Source organism: Pristiophorus japonicus, chromosome 16, assembly GCF_044704955.1.
Source record: "Pristiophorus japonicus isolate sPriJap1 chromosome 16, sPriJap1.hap1, whole genome shotgun sequence".
NCBI classification, from domain to species: Eukaryota; Metazoa; Chordata; class Chondrichthyes; family Pristiophoridae; genus Pristiophorus; species Pristiophorus japonicus.
This window is the reverse complement of record NC_091992.1, coordinates 123,569,477-123,597,272: the sequence shown is the minus strand read 5'-3', so window position 1 is coordinate 123,597,272 and position 27,796 is coordinate 123,569,477. Positions and strand designations below refer to the sequence as shown.

Here is a 27,796-nt window from a genome sequence, read left to right as displayed (position 1 = left end):
ATGATTGCCATGCACAATAGCACATTCCCGGCCCCCTGGCAGGAAGGGGGTGAATCAAACTCTGAGAGGTCACCGTGTGTGCTGGGAGTCATTCCAATCATTTACTACAGTGTCCTGCTCTGTCTGGGTTTACCCGGTGAGTGCAGAAATCATCCTTTCCGATTAATCTGCTAGATACTGTAATGTATGCACCTGTGAGGATGCTCACCGGTTTGTAGAGCTGTTGCAACCAAATTTTAATTTGATTACTATTGTTTAAAGTTTAATTTGTTTAATTTACTGGTTTTAGTGCCCCCCCCCCTTTTAGCCAGGGGGCACTTGTATGTTTTGTGTTTCAGTGCCCTCAAAAAAAAACAAGGGGGCACTTGTTTGAAAATGTTGATGTGTCCCCCCGTTTAATCAGGGGGCACTTGATTAATTGATTACAACTAAAATAATTGTAAAGCTGTTGCATTCTGAGTGGTTTAGCCAGTCACGTGATGTTCACAAGACTCAATAAAACCCCAGTCAGTTGGGTCTAGGTCATCCACAATGAGGCACGCAGTTGTCCTCGACTCCGATGGACTGCCCAAGAAGAAGAAGAGTTGTGAGCCTCGTGGATGAACTGGGAATGTGTAGTGTGATGGCTAAATCTTTGTTAAAAACCAACTGGTTCTCAATAGCAATGCGTTGCTCTGAATTCTTAAGTGAAGAACCCACGAAGCAAATACATTACAGATACCATTTCTCTGGGACGGAGAAATACAATCTTGTTCATATTAATATTCTCAAGTTAATACAATTTAGAAATGTCACATCTTCCATCACAAAGAGAGAATACAGTTGTTTCAACAACTTGCATTTATGTAACACCTGTACTGTAGTAAAATGTTCCAATGTGCTTCACAGAGGCATTATCAGACAAATGGAGACAAAAGGCTGACGCAAAGTTTGGTCTGAGAGGTGAGTTTTAAGGGAGGAGAGGGAAGTGGAGAGGCAGAGGGGTTTGGTGAGGGAATTCGAGAGCATGGGGCCTAGACACCTGAAGGCATAGCTGCCAACGGTGAGACGAAGGTAAGGTGGGAAATGCAGAGAAACGGAACGTTCAATAGGGGCAGTTTGTGGGGCTGGAGGAGGTTACAGAGATAGGGAGGGGTATAGGGCTGGAGGAGGTTACAGAGATAGGGAGGGGTGTAAGGGCTGGAGGAGGTTACAGAGATAGGGAGGGGTGTAAGGCTGGAGGAGGTTACAGAGATAGGGAGGGGTGTAGGGCTGGAGGAGGTTACAGAGATAGGGAGGGGTGTAAGGCTGGAGGAGGTTACAGAGATAGGGAGGGGTATAGGGCTGGAGGAGGTTACAGAGATAGGGAGGGGTGTAAGGGCTGGAGGAGGTTACAGAGATAGGGAGGGATGTAGGGCTGGAGGAGGTTACAGAGATAGGGAGGGGTGTAGGGCTGGAGGAGGTTACAGAGATAGGGAGGGGTGTAGGGCTGGAGGAGGTTACAGAGATAGGGAGGGGTGTAGGGCTGGAGGAGGTTACAGAGATAGAGAGGGGTGTAGGTCTGGAGGAGGTTACAGAGATAGGGAGGGGTGTAGGGCTGGAGAAGGTTACAGAGATAGGGAGGGGTGTAGAGGCTGGAGGGGTCTACAGAGATATAGAGGGGCGAGGCCATGCATGGATTTAAACACAAGGATCGGAGTTTTAAATTGCAGGCGTTAGGTGACCGGAAACCAATGGAGGTCAGCAAGGACTGGGGTTATGGGTGAACAGGACTCGATGCAGGATAAGATACAGGCAGCGGATGAGCTAAGGTTTACAGAGAGTGGAGGATGGGAACAGGCCAGAAGTTGGAGTTGTTGAGGGCTCAGCGTATCTTTTCCTGCCCGTTATTTGCTTATGTTTACACGGCAAGAAGTAATCAGTAAATCCTATAAATGATCCTTGTTACCCAGTCCAGCAGATTATTGCTGATTATAATTGACATGTCTCTATGGTTATCAGGCGATGGCACTGTAATTTTCCACGGTATTCCCAGGTTAGGGAAGGACTTCCTACTCCTAGTATCTTTTCAATGACGACTCTTGGAAAATATGCATGTGTGGACATAGGGAGAGGTTGGAATCAGGTCTGACTGTGACGTCACCATTGTTGAAAGGCCTGCCAACACTCACGTATGATGACGGATCAGTTGGAAGGAGCCCTGAAGGACTACGATGGGCCATGTGCCAGCATGAGTATCCAGCGTTCGGAGAGGAGGTTGGAAAAAAATTCAAAGCCCTGAACGCTTTAGCCATTAGGATCCTGTTCTACTTGATGGACTGGTAATTTGTCACCGTCAATTCATGAGGTGCTGTCAAGTGTTGGAAGCTGTAATTCCAAACCTTGTCCGCTCTCCTTCCAGGGAATTAGAAATGCTTGAAGTGAAGGTAAAGCTAATAAAACAGGATGCGAAAATTATGATGGAGTCAGCTATAAATTTACACGTCCCACAAAGATTTAAAGTCAAACCAGAAGAAATTTTTGAAAGACTCAGGCTGAAGTCACAGACTACATCATCTGGTGCTCCCACTCACTGCTCAATAATGGCCATTCTGGTATGTAAAGCACGTATGATTGGAAATAAAACTCAATATTTTCCCCTGGCGCAAGGCCAAAGATTTCTGAGCAGTCAGCGAAAATTTTAATTTCATTCTTTGAAGGACGTGTAAATTTCTGGCTGTGCAATTTTTTTACTGAATGGAGCTTTGAACCAGCTCCACAAGCTGCCGATCCCCACCCCTATACAGCATTATCCCTAATGAACAGGATCCACACTCCTATACGCAGTATCCCTAATGAACAAGATCCCCACTCCTATACGCAGTATCCCTAATGAACAAGATCCCCACTCCTATACGCAGTATCCCTAATGAACAAGATCCCCACTCCTTTACGCAGTATCCCTAATGAACAGGATCCCTACTCCTATACGCAGTATCCCTAATGAACAAGATCCCCACCCCTATACAGCATTATCCCTACTACACAAGAGCCCCCACACCCATCCCCACAATATCCTCATTCGATTTCTCCTGACTTTCCAGGGGCAAAGCAATGGGAAATCCATTAGTAGGAATAGGAAAAGTTCTTTTGGTCCAACAAGCCTACCCTGTTTTGGTTGATTTTAACTCTGCCGCTTCACCATATCTATCTATCCTCTCTTTCATCAGAAACCAATCTAGTTGTCTTTTCAATCATATTTTATGAGGGGAATTGGAGATATACTTGTAATGGAACAATTTACAGGGGTATGGGAAAAAAGCAGGAAAGTGGGACTAAATGGGTAGCTCTTTCAAAGAGCCAGCACAGGCACGATGGGCTGAAGGGCCTCCTCTGTGATGAATGATTCTGATTTCATGGCCACCCCGGGTAACCTAATGATCTCTCTGTGTGAAGTCGTCCATATTCTTCGTGTTGCATTCAGTGACGTTGGATACTTTCAAGCTATTAAAAAAAAATACTTCAAAAAGATTAGCAGCTTCATTACGAATAAGATTGTCTCCACTGATCGGTAAGCTGAAGGCACAAATTGAAGATAATCGCAAAAGGCATTAAAAGAGAGATTAGAAACAAATTGCTTCACACGGCGGTGCTGAGAATGTGGAATTTTCTGCCACAAACTATTATGGAAATCGAGTGCTAAATTCATCTGAAAGGATTTGCGTAGCTGTTTGTGAAAGAGGACTGTTAAAGCATATGGGGAGCAAGCAAAAGATTAGGACTAGGTAGTCCATGCGGAGTAAAGCACCAGCAGAACGCGGGTTGAGTGAAATGGGGGGTTTCTGCACTTTACGATTCGTATGAAGTGGGTCCATGCTGTGGCCCTGGTTACAGTGATTCAGGGTCAGTTCTGAGTTTTAGCATCTCTGTTGAAGGCTTAGAATGCATCTCCTTGTGGTTAAAACCATGCTTAAATGGGGGCAAAGAAGTTCCCAGTCAAACCCCAGATGTATCTTAAATCTTTCTTAGGCAGTCCCCCAGAGTCGAGGATGACTTGCTACCACACTGATATGAGTTCTCAGGTGACTGATGAGACCGATGTGGGATCTACAGCCTCTGTCACAGGTGGGACAGGCGGTGATTGAAGGGATGGGTAGGTGGGGGGCTTGGGTTGTTGTATGCTCCTTCCGCTGTTTGTACTTGGCTTCCGCCTGCTCCCGAAGAAGAGACTCGAAGTGTTCGGTGCCTTCCCGGATGCTTCTCCACCACTTTTGAGCGGTCTTGGGCCAGGGATCCCCAAGAGTCGGTGGGGATGTTACATTTTTTCAAGGAGGCTTTGAGGGTGTCCTTGAAGCATTTTCTCCGCCCTCCTGGGACTCGCTTGCTGTGACAGAGCTCGGAGTACAGTGCTTGTTTCGGGAGGCTTGTATCAGGCATGCGGACAATGTGGCCCGTCCATTGGAGCTGATTGAGCGTGGTCAATGCCTCGCTGCTGGGGATGTTGGCCTGAGGGAGAACGCTGATGGTGTTGCGCCTATCCTGCGAATGGATTTGCAGGATTTTGCGGTGGTACTTCTCCAGTGCTTTGAAGTGCCTGCTGTACATTGTCCATGTCTCTGAAGCACATATCTTAAATAGAAAGCATGTCATTGCTGACATCCTGATACCCATTAGCCACATGTTGATTACCAGGTAAAGTGCTTGAACAGCTAGACGTGGGCAAGTATCTGAGGGCTGGGTACGTTTGCCAAACTCTGGGTGAGAGTTCTCTTCCAAACAAGAGTAAATGACAGCTCCTGAGTCCAGAAGTCCTGGTCTTTCTTTAGAATAACATGATCTGATTTCACTTAATGTGCTATGAGGACAGAATTATTTCACACCAAATGGATAACAGATGTATATGAAGCATCATATATTGATCCTGTCATACATGCACATTTCAGCAAGGGTGGCAGGATAGCGATGGAGAGCAAGAGCACTGTTTGACTTTCAGCCTAACCCGGGGCACTGAGACCAACAGGAGCACTGGGTGAAACCAGCTAACTCAGCAAAGGCAACTCAACGAAGCCTGCGATCTTCCTGGTCTGGGTGACCCAGCTCCTCGCTGCATAAACCACCCGAGCTGTGGAGGGATTCCTACTGATAGAGTCTCTGGGGCCGATTTCCATCAAGGCCCCCGCCCGCCCAAGGTGCCGCCGGTGGCCGTTGAGATACCAGGCGGCATTTTGGGCGGGTTATTCATCACCAAGGTCCCTCGAAGGTCGGCGGGCGGTAGATGGACGACGTACGCCGTCAATCTGGGCGGGAGGTCTCATTCTCGGCGGCAGAGGTGTTTGCCGCCCAAGTGCCACCGAGGATGGAGTCGGGCCCACGGAGGGTCGACGAGCTGGAGAATAAATGCAGCGGTAAAAAAAATTTTTTAAAACTATCTGAAGACCTTCGGGGGACCCCATCCGGGTAAGTCGCTGTGGAAATGTTTTTTAAAAAATGTTCACTTACCTTTTTTTTCAGGTTCTTCATAATCACCGTCGGGGACAGACCAGCCCCCAGCCAGCGGCCCACCCCCGTTCTGGCGCCGAGTCCCGCTGACTCCCGCCCGCAGGAATCTGGGAGCTCGGCGGGCGGGAGCTCAGTCGCGCCACTCGGCCGTCCGCTGACGTCAGCGGGCGGTTCCCGGCGGCTCTTCCCTCCCGCCCCCGCTCCAGGCCACCTCCAACGTGGCACTGGGCGGATCATCAGGAGGAATGCCGGCGGCAGTCTGCGGCAGCGGGCGGTGAGGTGCTGAATTTCGGCCCCTGTGTCTCATCGTTACCGAGGGACCTGCAGCCTGCTTGTTCAAAGCATTGCATCAGTACGTCAAACCTCAGGCAAAGTTGTCCCGCACTGTTCTGGGTTCGTCTTTAGTTTGTTGATGACTTTTTAAACTGATAGACCTTAATGCATCACGTAAGTACCAGCACTCACATGTGCTGGATTATTACATCAAATCCGATTTATTGCCAGTGCTCCACTGAGCCAGTGGAAACACATGTGGTGAAAACCAAATCGATAGCTTGCTGAATATCAGCTATTTGAAATAGGTCATGAAGTAATAAATAAACTAAGAGGAAAATCTCTTCACTGCGACGGGTGCATACAATCATGAATACAGTCATTCATTGTTAAAATGTTGTTTTTGTTCAGGGTTTAGACAGCAATAGATGTTGAGAGCTACTTATCAATAAACATTTTGTTGAAACAACTAATGCGGACAATCATGCTGATCAAATTAGATTTGAGCCGAGAGCGAGGAGTCTGTGACACAGTCGATGAATGCGAGGGTGTCCCATGGCACAGAACACACATAATGGGTCCAAAGGTCACATTATCTTCCCTGTTCTCATGAATACATTGGTACTTCGTGTTCTCACTCTATAACTGGACTTATATCCACTAGCTGTACGAAAGAGGTTGGTTCAGAACTTAACCAATTGGGTTATGTACTTTTAATTTATTTTTATTCAGCTGTGGCTCAGTGGGTAGCACTCTCACCTCTGAGTCAGAAGGTTGTGGGTTGAAGTCCCACTCCAGGGACTTGAGCACATAAATCTCGGCTGACGCTCCCAGTGCAGTGCTGAGGGAGCACTGTACTGTTGGAGGTGCCGTCTTTCAGATGAGATGTTAAACCGAGGCCCCGCCTGCTCTCTCAGGTGGATGTAAAAGATCCCATGGCACTATTTCGAAGAAGAGCAGGGGGAGTTCTCCCCTGGTGTCCTGGCCAATATTTATCCTTCAATCAACATAACAAAAAAACAGATTATCTGGCCATTATCACATTGCTGTTTGTGGGAGCTTGCTGTGCGCAAATTGGCTGTCACGTTTCCCACATTACAACAGTGACTACACTCCAAAAGTACTTCATTGGTTGTAAAGAGCTTTGAGACATCCGGTGGTCGTGAAAGGCGCTATATAAATCCAAGTCTTTCTTTCTTTGCATGAAAAAAAAATTTGTGAGGAAGAACCTTGTGCACATTAAAGTGGCAAATTGTTGGCAATTTTCTTTCTGTGAAAATGCGCATTCTACAAGCTGGTTTGAGAAAGTTTATGCAAAACCTTTGGAGGTAACAGAGACAGGTGACTTTGATCCCATTATCCTGAGCTGGAGTTAAGATCAGTTTCCAAAGATGGAGAGGTCGGTTTTAAGTCCCAGGTGGGAATGGGGCCTAGCGAGTGACCGGTCCAGCTGGCATTTTGACCGCAGGGCTTCATTACCATGGCCAACTTCCCGGCCAAAACAGCAGGCGGCAGGAAGCCACTGCTGGGGGGGCGCCAGAGGGAACGGTCCCCATATTAAGGCAAGTCTTCAGGGGCGGGAGGGTCCAACAATGGTCACGGTCAGGGGGAGGGGGAGAGAAGCCGAGGGTAAGGGAGGCCCAAAGTATCATTGTGGAGCCTGCAGAACACTCCGACTCCTCCTGGCCCACAAGGAAATGGAAATGCCACCACTGCTCCGCCACTCAGGGCTCAGCTTAATATTGCAGACCGGCCCGATTACATCATCCGCATAGACTCATAGAATCATAGACATTTACATCACGGAAGGAGGCCATTCAGCTCATCATGTCCATACTGGCTGACAAAGAGCCATCCAGCCTAATCCCACTTTCCAGCTCTTGGTCCACAGCCTCGTATTTTACGGCACCTCAGGTGCATATCCAGGTACTTTTTAAATGCTATGAGGGTTTGTGCCTCTACCACCCTTTCAGGCCGTGAGTTCCATACCCCCACCACCCTCTGGGTGAAAACAATTCCCCTCGCCTCCTCTTAACCTCCTACCAATTATGCCCCCTGCTTATTGACCTCTCTGTTAAGGTAACTAGGTCCTGTCTATCCACTCTATCTAGGCTCCTAATAATTTTATACACCTCAACTCGGTCTCCCCTCCATCTCCTCGGTTCCAAAGAAAACAACCCCAGCCTATCCAATCTTTAAAGAAGGACCCCATCAGTTTATGCAGGCGTCCTTTCTGCCTGCAATTTAATTGGGACATTAAGGCAGTTGGTAAGCCTCTCGCTCCATTTTAATTGCCCCCCCCCACCCCGCACCTGGTTAAGCCCACAGTCCGCGCAGTCAGCTGATCTCGGATGGGGCTGGGGCAGTACAGCTGACCTCAGTACACGTGGCCTAGGAAGGGAAATCCGGTAATGGTTCCACTCGTGATGGTGGTTTGAAAAGTACATACCCGTGAACATCTGTCGAGAACGGGCTTGTGCTTGACTGCAAAAGCCCCGACAGTTGCCGAGCTTGCAAACGCTCACTGTTTAGGCTCAAACAACAACTTGTATTTATCATCATCATAGGCAGTCCCTCGGAATCGAGGAAGACTTGCTTCCACTCTAAAAATGAGTCCTTAGGTGACTGAACAGTCCAATACGAGAACCACAGTCCCTGTCACAGGTCGGACAGACAGACGTTGAAGGCAAGGGTGGGTGGGGAGTCTGGTTTGCCGCACGCTCCTTCCGCTGTCTCCGTTTGATTTCTGCATGCTTTCAGCGATGAGACTCAAGGCGCTCAACGCCCTCCCGGATGCACTTCCTCCACTTAGGGCGGTCTTTGGCCAGGGACTTCCAGTTGTCAGTGGGGATGTTGCACTTTATTAAGGAGGCTTTGAGGGTGTCCTTGTAACATTTCCTCTGCTCACCTTGGGCTCGTTTGCCATGAAGGAGTTCCGAGTAGAGCGCTTGCTTGGGAGTTTCGTGTCAGGCATGTGAACAATGTGGCCTGCCCAGCGGAGCTGATCACGTGTGGTCAGTGCTTCAACGCTTATATAGCGCCTTTAACATAGTGAAACATCCCAAGGTGCTTCACAGGAGTATTATAAGATTAAAACATTTGACACCAAGCCACATAAGTAGAAATTAGCGCAGGTGATCAAAAGCTTGGTCAAAGAGGTATATTTTAAGGAGCGTCTTGAAGGAGGAAAGAGAGGCAGAGAGGCGGAGAGGTTTAGGCAGGGAGTTCCAGAGCTTGGGGCCTTGGCAACAGAAGGCCCGGCCACCAATGGTTGAGCGATTATGATACACGATGGATGGCCATTTTGGCGAGATGCTAGAGTGCTATCAACACTCGTAGAACTCTACCCAGAAAATGAAGGAGAAAGCTGAATTGTTGCAGCTCAGAGTGATTACCTTTCATTAAACGAGCGTGTATTTATACACTCGGCGATCTTCTGTGGTATTGGGGTCCGGAGCACGGTTGTGATTGTAGCTATTAAGATGGAGTGGTGTTTCGATTGACCTGCCCCTGGGGGATGTGCTCCATGTTATGTCTTTAATACTCTTATGAATGACTCCACGAGGTCTAGTATTGTACTTGAGCTGTTGTGACCTTAGTCCCATTTATTGTAACTCCAGAGTGAGGCACAAGCCTTTTATACTGGGCCCTGCACACCTATGCAGGTGACCCTCAGGTCTCCCACAGCAGTGCCCTCTGGTGGCACACCTTATGTGACTATACAGTTAGTATACATGGTCTACATATATGACATCACTTCCGTCCAAGTCTTTAATGCAAATTGACTCGTACATTGATGGTGACCTGGGCTTTGCTCTTCCTGGTTGACCATTGGAGGGTCATTTCTAGCTTGGGTGGGTTGATAGTCAGATTTGTTGCCAGTGGAGGTCCCCATGGTTTCTGGTTGTGAGTCTATGACTATTCCATTCTCCCCCCCACACAGAGATCATGCCAATGGCCCGTTACATGCAAATTGCATTCAAGTTCATCACATGGGTTTTACATCTTGGTACATTTGTTGGGTGGATTACAGTTGCGTTTCTTTTTGTGTGGTACATTTACATGATCAGTACAGGTATATCAGTACAGGTACACAAGGGCAGTCTAGTTCCAGCACGGCCGGATGAGATCTGGGTTGTCTGGTGGCAGCACAGCGCCCCATGCTAGTGGGTCTGTGCGCGAGGTGAGCTCATTTTGCTCAAGTTGCCGGAGCTCAGGGCTCTTGCCGTTACTCCTCGTGTCGGGCAGGCCCAAAGACAGCTGATGTGTCTGTGACCTCCCTGTCCTTTTTGTTTGCACAGTGGCGCTGCTGCTCCCTGGGAAGCGGTCTGAGCGAGTGAGCATTTCGTCTAAGCGACGGTGGGGCTGCCTCGTCTTGTCTAGCAGTTTGCAGGGGACTGCTGACTCGTTTTCCTTGAGGGCACCGTTGTGAGCACTCTCTAGCTTGGGATCCTGACTGGTCCAGGTCCGTTGGAGGTTAGCCGTTGTGGATGACCCTTCGCTCTTGGGCATTGCCGTGGTGGCGAGTGGGTTTGTGGGCTGCGCCTTTTCCACATGGGTGGTGGGCGACGGTAGCCGACTGCGAGCATAGGCGCAGTTTACTGTTTCTGGCCCGTGGCGGTTCATGCCATCCGGTGCCTGCAATGTTAAACCGATCTGAGGCAGGGTATCGCTGCCGGTGCCTCTGCTCTCCGGGGATCGTTTACTCTGCGGCTTGTCTACTTCTGTCAGCTGTGGGGACACTTTATGATACATCATTCTGGTCCTGGGGACGCAGGCTACAGCATTGGGTAGCCTGCTGGACCTGTATACGACTGTTAGGTGTTTGCCCGCTACATTGGCTGATTGTAATTTGCACCCGACATCGCTCAACAACATTTTGCTCGTTACAGCTGGACTTTTACATTGGTTACCAATTTCAAGCAGTTCATTCAAAAATGGCAGGTTGCTGGCCTCCTTTAAAATGGCCTTACTACTTTTATCCCAATTGTCTTCCTTGCGTGGAACCACGTGCCGTTGCTCCATTAGCGCTGCACCTCATGGTTTGGACGGCATCTTTTCCCTGTCCATGATGTCGACTACCGTGATCTTCTTTCCCAGGGATTCTGCCACTGAAGCTGGGAAGGCGCCCTCCGATCCAATCTTCCTCCCCAGGAGTCCTGCCACTGAAACCGGGAAATCTCGGCTGGATCATCGCCACGCAGTTGTGATGAGCGGTCTGTGCCTCGGGGGCTGCGCAGATCTGCTCTCTGGTGCCTGGTCCAATCGAAGGTGGGGGCTTGCTCTGCCTCTGAGCACGGGGGACATCGATCGCTGGAGGGATGAAGTCTTCCCAGTTCCAATGAATCTTCCCCATCCATCTTCTTCCAAGTAGCATTGGTCCATCACCTGAAACATGGCAAATTGTGTACCGCGCCATCATGGGATACACTTACATCCGCACTACCAACAACTGATATCAGTTCTTTGGTGTAGGTGTGCAGCTTTGCCTGAACTGGGACCAGCTTGGGTCGTTCAGCTTGATCGTTCCATAGCCTCTCAAAGGCTTCCTGACTGACTCGCCCCTGTGTCCACTTCCATGAAGACTGGAACGCCATTTATCTCGACTTCCATTATCACTGGAGGACAATCTGTGGTGCAGGTATATACTCCATACACCTCATCCTGGGACTGAGCTGCCTCTCTAGCCATCTCCTCATAATCCGCGCTGGATTCACAGCCATCTGCTGACTCCTCTTCTATGTGGTGAGTCACAGCTCTTTTGCACATTCGCTGGAGGTGGCCCTTTGTGCTGCAACCTTTGCACACATAGTCTCTGAACCGACACTGATAAGCCCTGTGATTACCTCCGCAACGCCAGCATGGTGCTGCTCGACTTACGTTTGTACCCCTCGGCGGACTCTGAGTTAAAGGACTCGGGGGCCTGCACGCTCTGCCCTGGGCAGATTCACGTTCAACAGTTCTGCCTGTGAAAGGCACCATTCTGTTTACAGTACTTGCCGGGTTTGAGTCCAAAGAGTGAGTCATCATCTGCTTGGAGCTGTAGCTTGAGGTCATGAATGCCTGGCTGATGCTGATGGCCTTCTGCAGAGTGACGGTGGTTTCAGCAGACAGTAGCCTGTGAAGAAGGGCCTCATGACCGATGCCAATTACGAAGATGTCCAGCAACGCATCGGTGAGGGATGCGCTGAATTCACACGGTCCTGCCAGCCTCCTGAGGTCGGCAGCGTACTTCGCGATTTCCTGGTCCTCGGGGCGGTGGTGTGTATAAAATCGATGCCTGGCCATGAGGATGCTCTCCTTTGGTTTGAGTTGGTCCCGAATGAGCACTTTCAGCTCCTCGTATGACTTGGTCGTTGTTTTCTCTGGTGCAAGCAAGTCCCTGACGAGGCCGTAGACTACGGGCCCACAACTGGTCAACAGGATAGCTCTGCGCTTATCTGCCAGCGTGGCCGGATCATCGCCTACCAGGTCGTTTGCTACGAAATATTGGTTGAGCCGCTCCGTAAAGGCTTCCCAATCTTCACCCTCTGAGAACTTTTCTAATGCACCAAGGTTAGTCATTTTTGCGTGAAAGTTCGTAATCTCGTCGCCAGTTGTTATGTCTTTAATGCTCTTATGAATGACTCCACGAGGTCTAGTATTGTACTTGAGCTGTTGTGACCTCAGTCCCATTTATTGTAACTCCAGAGTGAGGAACAAGCATGGTGGGCAGCCTTTTATACTGGGCCCTGCACACCTATGCAGGTGACCCTCGGGTCTCCCACCGCAGTGCCCTCTGGTGGCACACCTTATGTGACTATACAGTTAGTATACATGGTCTACTTACATGACATTTCACATTGGTACTTTCTGAGGTTAATTAGAGGCTTGTGAATCTCTGGTTCCTACTCTCAGAGAGATGCAAGGTGAATACGTTCAGAAAAAACTGCAGGAAATGTCCGACTTTCTTTTTCTGTTTTTACCACTTTTGTCAATTTGAGGTGTGACAGGGGAACACTAGATTTTTATACATATGTAAATGCACGTGTGTGAGGAAAATCTAGTTATAATCAAACTCACTATAGACACAACTGCAAACAAAATTCTTGTCCAATGTCACTATCAACAAAAACTTGCATTTATATAGCACCTTTAACATAGTAAAAATGTCCCAAGGTGCTTCACAGGAGTGCTATTGGACAAAACTTGACACCACACTGAACCACATAAAGAGATATTAGGGCAGATGGCCAAAAGCTTGTTCAGAGAAGTAGGTTATAAGGAGCGTCTTAAAGGAGGAGAGAGAGGCGGAGAGGTTTAGGGAGGGAATTCCAGAGATTAGGGCCCAGGCAGCTGAAGGCATGGCCACCAATGGTGGAGCGATTGAAATCAGGAATGCTCAAGAGACCAGAATTGGAGGAGCGCAGATTTGACGATTTTTGTAACAATTCACATTGCTACAGGTTATATGTTATCCTAGTTGTGACAAAGCATAGTGCCAGTAGCAGCTTCAGAAGTCTCCATTGCTACTGCACAGTGCCCTTTATCTCTGCGTTGACCTCTTTTCATGCCCACACTGATTTCCCTAAATCCACTAGAGGGCAGATCTGCCAAGCATGTAAGTCACTTTTTTCCAGGTTTTCTCTTTAACACTCTCATTCTCACTAATCTACAAGGTTCTCTTTGAAAAAAATGGGAGAATTGGTTGTTTTTAAATTGAAATCTGCTACAATTTGTTGAATGTGAGAGTGTTAGTAGGAATGGAGAAAATCAGCCAATCACAATGCAACAATCAGAATGACACTTTAAGATTTCTTAAGCCGCTAGCAGACTACATGATTGGTATAAGCTATTAAATCCTGGTTTACTATAGAATCCTAAAATCCATAGAACTATACAGCACAGAAGGAGGCCATTCGACCCATCGTGCCTGTGCCGGTTCTTTGAAAGACCTATCCCATTAGTCCCACTCCCCCCTGCTCTTGCCCCACAGATCTGCACATTTTTCCTTTTCAAGTATATATTTACATAAGCATTGACACGAAGCTGCACACGTGAATATTCACTCCCATTATTTCTTAGCGTAAAGACCCCATTTGCACCATTTTAGAATGATGCCACAGGTTGGACCTCTGTGGTCCAGCACTCTCGGGACCAGACCGTTGCCGAACCAGAGAATTTTTCAAACCATGGGAGGTCAGCATATGACGGTATGGATACACCCGACATAAGCATACGCCCAGCCTAGGCTTACATCCCGGTACCTGAAGAGTGCTGCTCACCGCTCTCCTGGGCTACCTTCTTGAACCAATCTTGCAGCTTGGCTTGCCCCATGTATTTCGCCGTCCACGCAAAGTGGCAGTTCCACAAACTAGTGCCAAACCACGGATGTTTCCGGACCAGAGAGTCCCGGACCAGAGAGGTTCAACCTGTACTCGGACCATCCAAGGTGGGGAGGGAGGGAGAATATGTTGTCTGTGGAGAGAAACAGGGCAGGCTTTAATATTGGAGAAGTGATGTTGGATATATATTCTGGAAATCTGCTCAATAAACTTTGTGGATCAATTATCATTCATAAAGAACTTTTCCTCAGGAGATGAAATAAAATCTGTGATAGGGTATACTGCACATGGACTGTGAAAGGGGCAGAATTAATGGGATAAAGTGTTTCCTTATTCTGTGATCTGCCTGTATGTCATACATACTGCTGTATATTTCCAGTAAATATTAAAAACTATTGTGCCAAATGAGATTCAGATGTGCATTGTAATTTATTTAAGAAACAAGAAAAATATCGCATTTTGAATACGACGAAGTCATCTCCCTTCTTCCAACAGATACTTTGGACTTGTTTTTGCAATTATGAGAATTCTTGTATTTAAAGCTGTAACACCAAGACATTAACTACAAGGTAATTATTCCGAAGCCAGTAACCCACTCAAGCAGCTGTGCTTCGAGGAGTAGAATTAATCTTCAGCCAGACATTGATAATGGGACCTCGAAACATTTGTCCCGGGGAGACATTTATCAGATGCTGAGCGACAGTCACTGACTGAAATAATTGCACACCTCAGCACAGCAGATGCAGGAGGTGACTTGAATGATATCGGTACAGGCTGTAAATTATGCAGGATGAACACTAGAAAGGGCAGAAAATGAGCACCAGTGAAGAAAAACGTACATTAGAAGCAGTGAAGTTGGAAAGCAAGTTGAACAAACATAGAAACATAGAAAATAGGTACAGGAGCAGGCCATTCGGCCCTTCGAGCCTGCACCACCATTCAATATGATCATGGCTGATCATGCAACTTCAGTACCCCATTCCTGCTTTCTCTCCATGCCCCTTGATCCCTTTAACCATAAGGGTCACATCCAACTCCCGTTTGAATATATCTAACGAACTGGCATCAACAACTTTCTGTGGTAGAGAAGTCCACAGGTTCACAATTCTCTGAGTGAAGAAGTTTCTCCTCATCTCGGTCCTAAATGGCTTACCCCTTATCCTTAGACTGTGACCCCTGGTTCTGGACTTTCCCAACATCGGGAACATTCTTCCTGCATCTAACCTGTCCAATCCCGTCAGAATTGTATGTGTTTCTATGAGATCCCCTCTCATTCTTCTAAACTCCAGTGAATATAAGCCTAGTCGATCCAGTCTTTCTTCATATGTCAGTCCTGCCATCCCGGGAACCAGTCTGGTGAACATTCGCTGCACTCCCTCAATAGCAAGAATGACCTTCCTCAGATTAGGAGATCAAAATTGTACACAATATTCAAGGTGTGGCCTCACCAATGCCCTGTACAACTGCAGTAAGACCTCCCTGCTCCTATACTCAAATCACCTAGCTATGAAGGCCAACATGCCATTTGCCGCCTTCACCACCTGCTGTACCTGCATGCCAACTTTCAATGACTAATGTACCATGACACCCAGGTCTCGTTGCATCTCCCCTTTTCCTAATCTGTCACCATTCAGATAATATTCTGCCTTCCTGTTTTTGCTACCAAAGTGGATAACCTCACATTTATCTACATTATATTGCATCTGCCATGCATTTTCCCACTCACCTAACCTGTCCAAGTCACCCTGCAGCCTCTTAGCATCCTCCTCACAGCTCACACTGCCACGCAGCTTAGTGTCATCTGCAAATTTGGAGATATTACTTTCAATTCCTTTGTCTAAATCATTAATGTATATTGTAAATAGCTGGGACCCCAGCACTGAACCTTGCGGTACCCCACTAGTCACTGCCTGCCGTTTTGAAAAGGAACCGTTTATTCCTACTCTTTGCTTCCTGTCTGCCAACCAGTTCTCTATCCATGTCAATACATTACCCCCAATACCGTGTGCTTTAATTTTGCACACTAATCTCTTGCGTAGGACCTTGTCAAAAGCCTTTTGAAAGTCCAAATACACCACATCCATTGGTTCTCCTTTGTCCACTCTACTAGTTACATCCTCAAAAAATTCTAGAAGATTTCCCTTTCATAAATCCATGCTGACTTGAACCGATCCTGTCACTGCTTTCCAAATGCGCTGCTATTTCATCTTTAATAATTGATTCCAACATTTTCCCCACTACCGATATCAGGCTAAGCAGTCTATAATTCCCTGTTTTCTCTCTCCATCCTTTTTTAAAAAGTGGGGTTACATTAGCTACCCTCTAATCCATAGGAATTGATCCAGAGTCTATAGAATGTTGGAAAATGATCACCAACGCATCCATTATTTCTAGGGCCACTTCCTTAAGTACTCTGGGATGCAGACTATCAGGCCCTGGGGATTTATCCGCCTTCAATCCCATCAATTTCCCTAACACAATTTCCTGAATAATAAGGATTTCCTTCAATTCCTCCTTTTCGCTAGACCCTCGGTCCCCCCTAGTATTTCTGCAAAGTAATTTGTGTCTTCCCTTGTGAAGACAGAACCAAAGTATTTGTTCAATTGGTCTGTCATTTCTTTGTTCCCCATTATAAATTCACCTGATTCTGACTGCAAAGGACCTACATTTGTCTTCACTAATCTTTTTCTCTTCACATATCTATAGATGCTTTTGCAGTCAGTTTTATGTTCCCTGCAAGTTTACTCTCATATTCTATTTTCCTCCTCCTAATTAAACTCTTTGTCCTCCTCTGCTAAATTCTAAATTTCTCCCAATCTTCAGATTTGCTGCTTTTTCTGGCCAATTTATATGCCTCTTCCTTGGATTTAACACTATCCCTAATTTCCCTTGTTAGCCACGGTTGAGCCACCTTCCCTGTTTTATTTTTACGCCAGACAGGGATGTACAATTGTTGAAGTTCATCCATGTGATCTTTAAATGTCTGCCAATGCCTATCTATCATAAACCCTTTAAGTATCATTTGCCAGTCTATCCTAGCCAATTTACATCTCATACCATCGAAATTACCTTTCTTTAAGTTCAGGACCCTAGTCTCTGAATTAACTGTGTCACTCTCCATCTTAATGAAGAATTCTACCATATTATGGTCACTCTTCCCCAAGGGGCCTCGCACAACAAGATTGCTAATTAATCCTCTCTCATTACACAACACCCAGTCTAGGGTGGCCAGCTGTCTAGTTGGTTCCTTGACATATTGGTCTAGAAAACCATCCCTTATACTCAGGAAATCCTCCTCCACTGTATTGCTACCAGTTTAGTTAGTCCAATCTATATGTAGATTAAAGTCACCCATTATAACTGCTGTACCCTTATTGCACGCATCCCTAATCTCCTGTTTGATGCCATTACTATTACTCACTATTACTGTTTGGTGGTCTGTACAAAACTCCCACGAACGTTTTCTGCCCTTTGGTGTTCTGCATCTCGACCCATACAGATTCCATATCATCCAAGCTAATGTCCTTCCTTACTATTGCATTAATCTCTTCTTTAAGCAGCAATACTACCCCACCTCCTTTTCCTTTCTGTCTATTCTTCTTGAATATTGAATACCCCTGGATGTTGAGTTCCCAGCCTTGGTCACCCTTTCCACCTTTTGCTTCTGCCCCCATTTTACTTCCCTCTGCCTCCCTGCATAGATTCCCATCCCCCTGCCATATTAGTTTAAACCTTCCCCAACAGCACTAGCAAACATCAGTTCCGGTCCTGCCCCGGTGCAGACCGTCCGGTTTGTACTGGTCCTACCTCCCCCAGAACCGGTTCCAAAGTCCCAGAAATTTGAATCCCTCCCTCTTGCATCATTCCTCAAGCCACGTATTCATCTTAACTATCCTGCCATTTCTACTCTGACTAGCATGTGGCAATGGTAGCAATCCTGAGATTACTACCTTTGAGGTCCTACTTTTTAATTTAACTTCTAGCTTCCTAAATTCAGTTTGTAGGACCTCATCCCATTTTTTTACCTATATCGTTGGTACTTATATGCACCACAACAGCTGGCTGTTCACCCTCCCCCTCCAGAATGCCCCGCAGCCGCTCCGAGACATCTTTGACCCTTGCACCAGGGAGGCTGCATACCATCCTGGAGTTCAATTGCGGCAGCAGAAACACCTATCTATTCCCCTTACAATAGAATCCCCTATCGCTATAGCTCTCCTACTCTTTTTCCTGCCCTCCTGTGCAGCAGAGCCACCCATCGTGCCATAAACTTGGCTGTTGCTGCCTTCCTCTGATGAGCCATCTCTCCCAACAGTATCCAAAACGGTATATCTGTTTTGGAGCAAGAAAGCATAAGGGCCGGCAGGTAAGTTTTAAATCAGAGTGGCACTGGCTGTGCTCTGAGAGGAGGTTGCTGTTGCTAAATGTACAATTAGCTGAGGATGGAATTGAGTAGGTGAGAATTTCAGTTTGGAATTCATTGCGTGTCATTTTTAGAGGGAGACTGTTGTCCTTTGCATCTCCGCAGTGCTCCTGGAGAATATTTTGTAGCTGTCTATGCCCCTTTAGCGTCTCCAAAATAATACCGAGCTTAACGGAGTTAAAATAAAGAGTTTCTAACGTGCTATTTTTTCTTTCAGTAAATATCCTGAATGTATTTGTTCTCTCACATCTGGCCATCAAGACACAGAAGTCATCCTACTGCTACCTCCTAGCCCTCTCTGCTTCGGACATCCTCACTCAGTTTTTCATCATATTTGTCGGCTTCATTTTGGAGACAGCCATTTTCCACCGAAGGATCCCTGCTACGATGGTGCACACTGTCAGCGTCCTGGAGTTTGCAGCCAACCACGCCTCCATCTGGATTACCGTTCCAATGACAATCGACCGTTATTATGCCCTTTGTCACCCACTGAAGTACCGCATGGTGTCATACCCTGAACGTACCCATAAAATAATAGCAACAGTCTTTGTCATGTCTTTAATCACAGGCGTCCCATTTTACTGGTGGTCTGACCTATGGCGGGTCAACAACCCACCCACCATTTTGGATCAAGTACTGATATGGATGCACTGTTTCATCATATACTTTATTCCGTGCACGATATTTTTGGTTGTCAACTCAGTGATCATCTACAAACTCAAGAAGAAGAAAGCACTGACAAGCCGTTCGGGGAAAGCCACCGCTATTCTACTGTCAGTTACCACCGTCTTTGTCGTCCTCTGGGCACCACGGACCGTGGTCATTATTTACCATCTGTACGTCTCGTCGGTGAACAAGAACTGGAAGGTCCACCTGATGCTCGATTTGGCCAACATGCTGGCCCTGATGAGCACAGCAGTCAACTTTTTCCTCTACTGCTTCGTGAGCAAGCGGTTTCGCACCACTGTGAAGGAGGTCATCCAGTCATTCTGCAAACAGTGAGGGGCCGACAACTCCTCTGTCACGACTCTAATCCATGGCCGTTTTTAGGAAGGTGACCTGCCTTGAAGTTTAAGACTTACAACGATATTTAAAGACACAAACGATGCTTTAGAATAACACACATGCCCACTGTTGTAACATGTCAAGTGCATGCCTTATTGCGAAGGTTGGGTATTAATCAAAGCAACAACCATTGTTATATTTTAAGATTGTTCAAACGCCATGCCCCTTGGAGAAGATGATGGTGGTGAGATTGGAACAAGATGCATTTGGAACTGTGACCTTTAGCCACCTTCCTTAACAAAGGAAGAGGGGAAGCCGGAAAGAATGTATTTGTATCCCTTTTACAGCTGATAATCTGATTGCGTGCAATCAATATTTTTCAGCATAGATTTAAATAATGAAATAATTTGAATAATTCCAATCAAAATTTTAATGGGATGCAACTTATTAAAATTGCAGTAAAAAAAATATTGAACATTCACAAATCCAGATTCTTAAATACAACAACAACAATTTCCATTGATATCGTGACTTTAATGTAGTAAAACATCCCAAGGCACTTAATTAAGAATAATCACAGCTCGTGGTTTCATAGCTGCCTGGAAAAATACAATGAAGGCTGGACTGACCTACTTTCAGCAAGCAGACTAGCGGCAAAGCTGATAGATACATTTAAGTGGAAGCTGGACAAACACATGAGGGAGAAAGGAATAGAGGGTTATGCTGATGGGGTGAGATGATGAGGGACGGGAGGAGGCTGGTGTGGAGCATAAACACTGGCACGGACCAGTTGAGCCCAATGGCCTGTTTCTGTGCTGTAAATGTTCTATGTAATTCTATGTAACATCTCTTCCAGGGTCCTCTCTCCAGGCCAACAAAGACGATTAAAAGTCAAAAATTCTAAAGACTAATTGAGTGCCTTTTCCTTGTCGTGTAACTCTTTATGGTTCCACGCACTTATATGATCAGTCAGTTATTTAAGGCAGCTCAGCATCCGGGGTTAACATTGGCAATGCATGTTTGAACATTGGGTTATGCTGGCTATTCCACTTGGAGCAGCAGTTGCCTCTGTGACTCGCGCGTCCGTGTGCTCGAGCATGGTGAGTTATGTTGCGTGGTGTATTGCGCGCATGCAGCGTGTGTTGTATTGATCCACGGTGGCTGGTCGAGGTGTTGCAGAGCAGGTGAGGTAATGCTAATCCGTTGGAAGACTAGTTACAATGTCGCAAAGCCGGCTGTCCGAAATTCAGAAATGTCCATAAACTAGACATTTTTGAGAAAAAAAACATTTGATATTCAGTAAAATAAAATCGGGAATTATTGTCCAAAAATCGGCAGAGTTTTCGGCTTCACCGCTATGTTTTAAATGGCGTGCGATCGGTCCGAGCTTTGCCAATTGACCCGCGACCTGGCCCGACCCACGCCACCATTCGTACTTTGACTGTCTCGGTAGCGTATGTACGCTCTTGATTTTCTTGTCCGAAATCCAGAAAAATCCAAAAACCGGCACGGTCTCAGCCCCGAGGTTGCCGAATTTGCGATGTTGTACCTGTACTGCCTTGGGTAGCTTGTGCTTGTGCTTGCACTGATAACAGAGCCGGAAGAACAGGAGTCAAAAGCAGAAAATGCTGGAAACACTCAGCGGGTCAGGCAGCATCTGTCAGAAAGGTTGTGATGAAAGGTTATCGACCTGAAACGTTAGCTTTGTTTCTCTCTCCACGGATGCTGCCTGACCTGTTGGGTGTTTGCAGCATTTTCTGTTTTTATTTCAGATTTCCAGCAGTATTTCACTTTTGTATTAGGAACAGGAGAAGGCCATTCAGCACCCCGAGCCTGCTCCGCCATTCAATGAGATCATGGCTGATATGCATCTTAATTCCATCTACCCACCTTGGTTCTGTAACCCTTAATACCTTTGCCTAATGCTGGATGGTAGGCTTACAGTTTAATTTTAATGCTGCATTTACCATTAAAGCAGCTGTAAGAATGAGTATAAATTCGGGTATAAATTAGTATAAATAGATATTGATGATATTCCATCAAGAGCCGAGCATTCGCAACCAATCAAGTCTCGATCAGTGAAGAAGATTTTCCACATGTCTAAGATAAAGCAGGTGCTACCATTGTATAATCTATTTATTCAACCGATATGAGGATGGTTTTGATTGAAATAAAATTAATTAATTCTTTTAGTTCAATGTACTTTTTAATGGGAAGCACATACATACATAATGAATACTTCTCATGATGCGGTGTGAATTGCTTCTCTCCAATGCCCACCAGCTGACAGATGGGAATCCTCAAAATTGAAAGTAAAATTCATGGAGTCATCTTGTAACCAAGTTCTTTTATCATTGAGTCATGGGTGTAGTAGGAATAATTAGTTCCGTGACTTGAAGTGAAGACAGAAAATATTCTTGAGAAATGCAAAGCTGGCTGCTGAACAGAAAGCTGTTCTTGCTGTTTTCAGGTCCATACATCAGACAGTAAGTGTAAGGCATCAGATTATGATAGATTTATGGCGGCAGTGAGGGAGGGAGTCGTTCTGGTCATGCACGATGTTGTCAAACTGCAGCGCAACAGATTCTATCGGATACAAAATGATGCCAAAGCTAATCTTGTATAAATAAGTATATCCACTATGGAATAGGTCACTTCACTTGCGACAGTCAACCACTGCTAGTATTGGGTTGTGCTCATCACTAACTCCATGGGTACATGAGGGATATTGCAGGAAAGATGTGATTGCACTAGAGAGGGTTCAGAGGAGATTTACGAGAATGGCGGCAGAACTGGAGAATTTTAGATAAGAGATAGGATTGGATAGGCTGGGTTTGTTTTCTTTGGAACAAAAGTGGCCGAGGGGAGACTTGATTCAGGTGTATAAAATTATGAGGGGCCTGGATACAGTAGATAGAAAAGACCTATTTCCTTTAGCAGAGAGGTTAATAATAGCCGGCATAGACATGATGGGCCAAATGGCCTCCTTCTGTGCCGTAAATTTCTATGAAGCTATGAGCCCAGGTAACCAGAGGTGAATACATTGATGGTGACAATGTATCAATTGGCTAATTAACAACATTGTGTTAAAGACTGAAAGGCATTGCCACACCATCAAATGCTGCTAACAGATTGATAAGTGATCTGTGGCTGCCAGTGTGCTGTGTTGATCATTGATTTGCTTCTTCGAGTGAATGCTTCCATTAAATAAGGGTTCAGTCTCTGATGATAAATGCATCACCTCGCACGAAGGGAGACAGGCGAGGAAGGAGCTGGCTGAACTTAGCTGAGGTAGAGGTAGGAGAGCTACACTTGGCCTGCGTGTGCAAGGCCAGAGAGAGTAAAAACCAATCATTGCTCCTGCTCCCGATCGCTCGCCAATGAATCATGTGGGTGCAGGGTGTGGCCATAACCCCACCCCACCCCAACACTCACTCTCTGGGCTCACTTGGACGCGATATCGGAGGGCTGCTGTCACACATTCCACCATGATCCAGCACTTTCAGGAGAGGAGGACAGAGGAGATAATGGGGGGAAAAAACCCTAAAAAAAAGGCCTCAGCAACATAAATGCAACTCTACATTGATCAATGTCATGAAAAGCTTATTTCTAGCCCTGCACAAAGATTTTTACCAGCACACTCAGTTATATCATCAGTGATTCAATGTATAACACATCTCAGCCTTAAGCACTGAACCATACACAAGGCATATATTTTAGTACAATGAAATCCAGCTGTCACAAATATCACAGTAGTTTATTGAAGTTGCCTATTTTATCATTCCATTGACTAAACAGTCAATTACTGGAGCCATTAATTAAATGGACAAAGAATGATAGCTCCTGCATGGGTTCATGGACAGCTCCTGCTCACTGAGGGACTGCTTGGTTGCCTAGTTTGCCTCCTGTTCAGACCCTCCTCCATTCCACTGTTTGCACACTATTTTCATTGTATCATTAGGCACTCAATCTGAACCTTTGCTAGCTTTTACATTTTGACATCATTAGGCACATACAGAGTACACACGCACGCAAGTACATGAACAGTTAACTCTCCGAAAGCTGACTGCAGACACTGTTCTGGATTCGTTGGAAATCGAAGCAATTTGTGATAGCTTAACACAAAACAGCACAACCATGCCAATTCAAAGACTTTCTTTCCAACCTGGTGTAGATGCGTTGCTTCCATCTATCAGATCGCCACGCTCAATCCAAAAAAGCAATGCTTTCAATATTTTCTCAACTAATTATATGATGACAGAAAACGTATTTCCTTTTATTAAGACGGTGCACCTAATGCATCGAATTAGGTAACAGCAACAGGTGAGAACACTTTCTCACTTCTAACTTTAGTTTTACCTACTTCCTGCATTATATTCTTCACCAACTCTAAAAGGATTTATGTTGTTTGAAATTTGATTACAAAGAACATTTTTTTTTCCAATATTGCAATTTATTGATAGAAAAATTTTCCCTGTGAACTAAATATTGTGAAATTGTAAATGCATTTCGTTACATCTAGCACACAGAAAATGTCTTCACACCATGTGTTCCTCTCAAAGTGGAAAATGACAGTATAAGATTGTTTTTCCTTTGTATACACAATTTCTACATAAAATACTTCCAGGGCTGTAACAGAAAATGCAATCCTGCCTTCTCAGTTCCACTCCAGCCTCTGTGTTTCTGTTCATTGTTTGTTCAACTGATATCTGCACTGAATAACCTTATATTGGCTGAAGGGCACTTTAGTGAAACAAATCACATATAAAAATGGATTGATAGAGAAAACGGCACAACTGTCCTAACTTTTCAACTGTTCAATTATCCTTAACATGTTTGAGTGTGCCATCTTCCTCCAACTGTCTTTAAATGTTTTATATTCCTCCTCAATTATTAAAACCTTTTCTGTACCTCCCAGTACTTTAATAACTTCTAAAGATTTTATGATTGTTCAGAAATTAGGGGGCCGATTTTCATCAAGGCCTCCACCTGCCCAAGTGCTGCCAAATTACTGCCGATGGACCCCACCAGGGGACCCTATGCCGGTAAGTCGCTGTTGAAAATTTAAAAAAAAATGTTCACTTACCTTTTTTTCAGGTTTTTCCTACTCACCGTCGGTGATAGACCAGCCCCCAGCCAGCGGTCCAACCTCGTTCTGCCGCCGACTCCCGCCCGCGGGAATCTGGGAGCTCGGGGGGCGGGAGGTCAGTTGCGCCACTTGGCCGTCCGCTGACGTCAGCAGGCGGTTCCCGGTGGCTCTTCCCTCCCGTCCGCTCCAGGCCAAATGGAAAGTGGCACTGGGCGGGTCAAGACAAGCAATGTCGGCTGCAGCGGGCGGTGAGTGATGCATTCTGGCCCCTTGGAAAGTTAATCAGACCTTTTTCAGGTGCTATTTCATAGGAACATAGGAAGAGGAGGAGGCCATTCAGCCCCTCGAGCCTGTTCAGCCATTCAATGCGATCATGGCTGATCTGCGATCTAACTCCATTTACCCGCCACTGCCCCATATCCCTTAATAGCTTTGGTTAACAAAAAGCTATCAATCTCAGATTTAAAATTAACAATTGATCTAGCATCAATTGCTGTTTGCGGAAGAGAGTTCCAAACTTCCACCACACTTTGTGTGTAGAAGTTTTTCCTAATTTCACTCCTGAAAGGTCTGACTCTAATTTTTAGTCTGTGCCCCTCGTCCTAAAATCACCAACCAGCGGAGATAGTTCCCCTCTATTTCATTTCAATTCTCCAAGTGTTATGGGAACAGAACGGGATCAATGGCAAATAGGACATCTGGCAGTTCATCTATATTTAAAAAAGTTTTGTTTCACACTCATCTTTGCTGAGCTGTGGCAATCAGGGGCCACCAGTGACAAGTTCAAAACAAGGACATTTCTTTTGGAAAAAAATAAAAAGCAAAATACTGCAGTTGCTGCAAATCTAAAATTGAAACACTCTGTGAACTCCTGTGGACTGGAGGGTAGCTAATGTAACCCCACTTATTAAAAAAGGAGGGAAAGAGAAAATGGGTAATTATAGACCAGTTAGCCTGACATCGGTAGTGGGGAAATTGTTGGAATCAATTGTTAAAGATGAAATAGCAACGCATTTGGAAAGCAGTGACGGGATTGGTCCAAGTCAGCATGGATTTATGAAAGGGAAATCCTGCTTGACAAATATTCTAGAATTTTTTGAGGATGTAACTAGTAGAGTGGACAAGGGAGAACCAGTGGATGTGGTGTATTTGGACTTTCAAAATGCTTTTGACAAGGTCCCACACAAGAGATTGGTGTGCAAAATTAAAGCACATGGTATTGGGGGTAATGTACTGAAGTGGATAGAGAATTGGTTGGCAGACAGGAAGCAGAGAGTCGGGATAAACGGGCCCTTTTCAGAATGGCAGGCAGTGACTAGTGGGGTACCGCAGGGCTCAGTGCTGGGACCCCAGCTATTTACAATATACATTAGTGATTTAGATGAAGGAATTGAGTGTAATATCTCCAATTTACAGATGACACTAAGCTGGGGGGCAGATTAGGAAAAGGGGAGGTGCAACGAGACCTGGGTGTCATGGTACATCAGTCATTGAAAGTTGGCATGCAGGTACAGCAGGCGGTGAAGAAGGCAAATAGTTTGTTGGTCTTCATAGCTAGGGGATTTGAGTATAGGAGCATGGAGGTCTTACTGCAGTTATACAGGGCCTTAGTGAGGCCTCACCTGGAATATTATGTTCAGTTTTGGTCTCCTAATCTGAGGAAGGACATTCTTACTATTGAGGGAGTGCAGCGAAGGTTCACCAGACTGATTCCCGGGATGGCAGGACTGACATATGAGGAGAAACTGGATCGACTGGGCCTGTATTCACTGGAGTTTAGAAGAATGAGAGGGGATCTCATAGAAACATATAAAATTCTGACGGGACTGGACAGGTTAGATGCAGGAAGAATGTTCCCGATGTTGGGGAAGTCCAGAACCAGGGGACATAGTCTAAGGATAAGGGGTAGGCCATTTAGGACTGAGATGAGGAGGAACTTCTTCACTCAGAGAGTTGTTAACCTGTGAAATTCCCTACCGCAGAGAGTTGTTGATGCCAGTTCATTGGATACATTCAAGAGGGAGTTAGATATGGCCCTTACGGCTAAAAGGATCAAAGGTTATGGAGAGAAAGCAGGAAAGGGGTACTGAGGTGGTCAGCCATGATCTTATTGAATGGTGGTGCAGGCTTGAAGGGCCAAATGGCCTACTCCTGCACCTATTTTCTATGTTTCTATGTTTCTATGTGTTCCCAGCATTTCCTCTTTTAATAGTAAATTAAATTGTTTGCCTGTATTAAACTAAGAATAGGAATTTTTAAAAACTGATAATGTCTGGTCTCTAACATCGATTTACCAGAGTGAATGTTTTTGGTTTCAGTTATCCCGGTGTCTTGGCCAATATTTATCCCTCAATCAACATAACAAAAACAGATTATCTGGTCATTATCACATTGCTGTTTGTGGGAGCTTGCTGTGCGCAAATTGGCTGCTGCGTTTCCCACATTACAACAGTGACTACACTTCAAAAGTACTTCATTGGCTGTAAAGCACTTTGAGACGTCCGGTGGTCGTGAAAGGCGCTATATAAATGCAAGTTTTTCTTCAGAGTGCAACATGACCGTGACGTGAATCCTTCTGTGCACTGTACATTATTGTTGAGTTTTTATAACACAGTGCTCAGCTGGGTTTCTTCAAAAGACATTAATCACTGAATGCGAGATCTTATTAGCCTCTCAGTTGTGCGATTTTCACCTTAAATTTAGGGAATACGTTTTTTTGTGCTACATCAGCGATTGCACTTCAAAAGTAATTCATTTTAATGAGAAGCGAGACGTTCTGGACATGTGACAAGGAATATAAATGGAAGTTATTTATTTATTATTTACAAGGCCTTTTTAATAGAGAAGAAATCAGACATCAATCAAATGTTCTCTCATCAAAACCAGAATAGAGATACCAACAAATTAATATTATAATACCCTGGGTCCTCCACAATAAGATTTGTTTTATTGTGAAAACTGAAAAGTCAAAACTACGATTATCTACTCAACACTGGGGCAACATTTTCTCCCACTTGTTAAAAATGGAATGGATTGATTTTTAAGTAACTTTGACGCAACCTACATAGACCTTAATGAGATAGAGTGATTTGCCCAGGAGCAATAATTATATAATTTTTGTAAATGGATTGTAATGTCTCGTTCCCCTCATGTTCTCCAGAATGTTTAATGTACATCTGTGAGCTGCTCACAGCCTTGCATGCTCGTGTGCACAAGTCAACATGA

General features: G+C 45.6%; 1 protein-coding gene across 1 annotated transcript; it reads left to right on the top strand.

The window, feature by feature from the left end:
- Nucleotides 1–27,796, top strand: LOC139226226 (probable G-protein coupled receptor 142). The gene is made up of 5 exons (XM_070856849.1): nucleotides 1–136; nucleotides 18,695–19,452; nucleotides 22,774–22,822; nucleotides 24,438–24,527; nucleotides 27,732–27,796. The coding sequence occupies exons 1-5, from the start codon at nucleotides 1–3 to the stop codon at nucleotides 27,794–27,796; spliced, it is 1,098 nt and encodes a 365-aa protein (XP_070712950.1).